At 43.2% G+C, this 2,044-nt stretch overlaps 1 protein-coding gene across 1 annotated transcript in view; it reads left to right on the top strand.

Moving 5' to 3' along the window:
- The window catches only part of LOC119594538 (hemicentin-1-like), a gene marked incomplete in the record, with an annotated part of 42,784 nt that overhangs the window by 8,361 nt on the left and 32,379 nt on the right, over window positions 1–2,044 (top strand). The window contains 4 exon segments of the mRNA XM_037943570.1: window positions 190–382; window positions 803–992; window positions 1,309–1,427; window positions 1,896–2,038. Of these exon segments, the coding sequence (XP_037799498.1) occupies window positions 190–382; window positions 803–992; window positions 1,309–1,427; window positions 1,896–2,038 (645 nt within the window).

The raw sequence follows: 2,044 nt of genomic DNA, 5'->3' as shown, positions 1-2,044 counted from the left end.
TCCATATACATTTCCCTGTAATAAATCTATTCGCAGTTTCTTATAAATTTCACTTCGCTATTGTTTTTCTAATGCATTATTTGAAAAAAAGAGTGTCTTATATGCTTCACTATTTTAGAAACAAAGGAAATTGACATCACAATATCATTCCCTCTAAAAGTGTTAATTTCTTCGTCTTGCTTTGTCCAGAGTACTAAGCTCCAGTGAAGGCAGAGTGACATGTCTCGCCACGAACGCAGTAGGGTCACTCGTCACTAATTACACCCTGGACGTGCTTAGTCCGCCCGTGATCACGCCCACGCCGCCCACGAAGAAGGTGCGAGCTCGAGAAGGCGATTCGGTGACTCTCACCTGTAGGACCCGAGGCCATCCACGTCCCCAGGTAAGAGTTTGTGTTTCTTGAATGGGAATGGATCGTCTTTGGGGGGGATACGTGTGTTCTGTCGTGTTTCTTCTCTTATAATAGAGTCCTTTTGATTATATGTTTTGATATGTCGTATGCCTTTTGATATGTGCATATTGTGTATTTTTACATGGATGTATAAATAGCTTCCTTGGCAAGGGCTCAAACCCACTACCCCCAGGTAACACGTACCAGGGAAACAGAACTAAACAATCAAATCATAAGACCCACTTCAGTTGTTCTGGTTAGGGTTATGGGTATTTAGCCATGTATACATAATTTACGAATATGCAAGGTACAGTGTAGTAATACAACACAGATGAGTCTAACAAAACATTTATGGTGGACATTAGCACAGCATATACAGAGCACAAAGGAATACCTGTTACTTCCCTATAGGTTGCGTGGGTTGGCGGCCAGGGGAAAGTCCTGACGGAGGAAGAGATGGCAAGGAGTGGCTTCGACCTGCAGGAGGAAGGAGAGTCCCTCGTGGTCAAGAAGGTGGAGGGGGCTCACGAAGGGCGTTACACCTGCATCGCCTCCAACACGGCTGGGTCTGCCGAGGAGACCTTCAGCCTGCAGGTCTTGTGTGAGTTAGAGCTGTCTCCAGATGTGCGTTGTGTGATTGCCTTGTGGTACGGCTTGTCATAGTAAAATGTGAAACCGCGTTTATTTCAGCGTTTTCTTCTTTTTTGTTTAATTATCTATTAATATACTTATCCATTTCTTTGTTTTTTTAAAAGAAATCCTAATTTATAGATGGGACGACATGTAGATGTAAGCTTCACTTCACATCACACAAATAAGACAACATAAAATTCCAGATTCATTACGGTATTCGCAATTACCCAGAACACAGCCAATATAAATACCCGAAGGAAAAAACGTCACACTCTCTCTTCCAGTGCCCCCTGTGATCCAGGTTCCAGAGCAAGGGACAGTGTTAGGTGTAGTACAAGGTTCCTCTATCACACTCACCTGTATTGTGGACGCCAGACCCCCAGCCACGCTCTCATGGCAAAAGGTATCAATGCCTAGTTTAAGAACATTTTTAGACAACGTGGTTTTATATGTATTGTGAATTCGATTCATTTTGGTGGTTTATGTTGGTAGAAGTGATGTTATAGATTGGAGGTACTTTGTGAATTAATCTTGCTGAAGTGATTGGCGTTCCTGGGTTATTTTGTTGATTTGAATAAAAAAAATATTCAAGTTCAGTTGCACGGTGTTTGTTGAATATGCATTCATTGAAAACAAATAACTTTTTGTTATGCCATTTTTATCAATTCACTCCCAAAATAGTGTCAATAATCCAACACTTCATAGAACCATTCAAACTCCCACCGGCGTAAAGCAAAACCACCACCATTAACCACACAGGACGCACCCATTGACCACTACCAGCCCTATGAGCACAAACCCATTAACCATCAACAACCGCACTAATACAAACCCATTGACCATTACCGCCCCCTTGAACCTCGCCTTACAGAATGGACAAACTCTAGACAGCAGCCGTGATCCCTTCCTACACGTCACTGCAGGAGGTGAATCACTAAGTTTCCTGAGGGTGCAGCCACAACACGCTGCTAACTACACCTGCGTTGCCTCCAGTGCCGCGGGACAGGATTCTCTTACTTA

This window comes from Penaeus monodon, chromosome 34 (assembly GCF_015228065.2).
Source record: "Penaeus monodon isolate SGIC_2016 chromosome 34, NSTDA_Pmon_1, whole genome shotgun sequence".
NCBI lineage: Eukaryota > Metazoa > Arthropoda > Malacostraca > Decapoda > Penaeidae > Penaeus > Penaeus monodon.
This window is presented reverse-complemented; position numbering and strand designations above follow the sequence as displayed.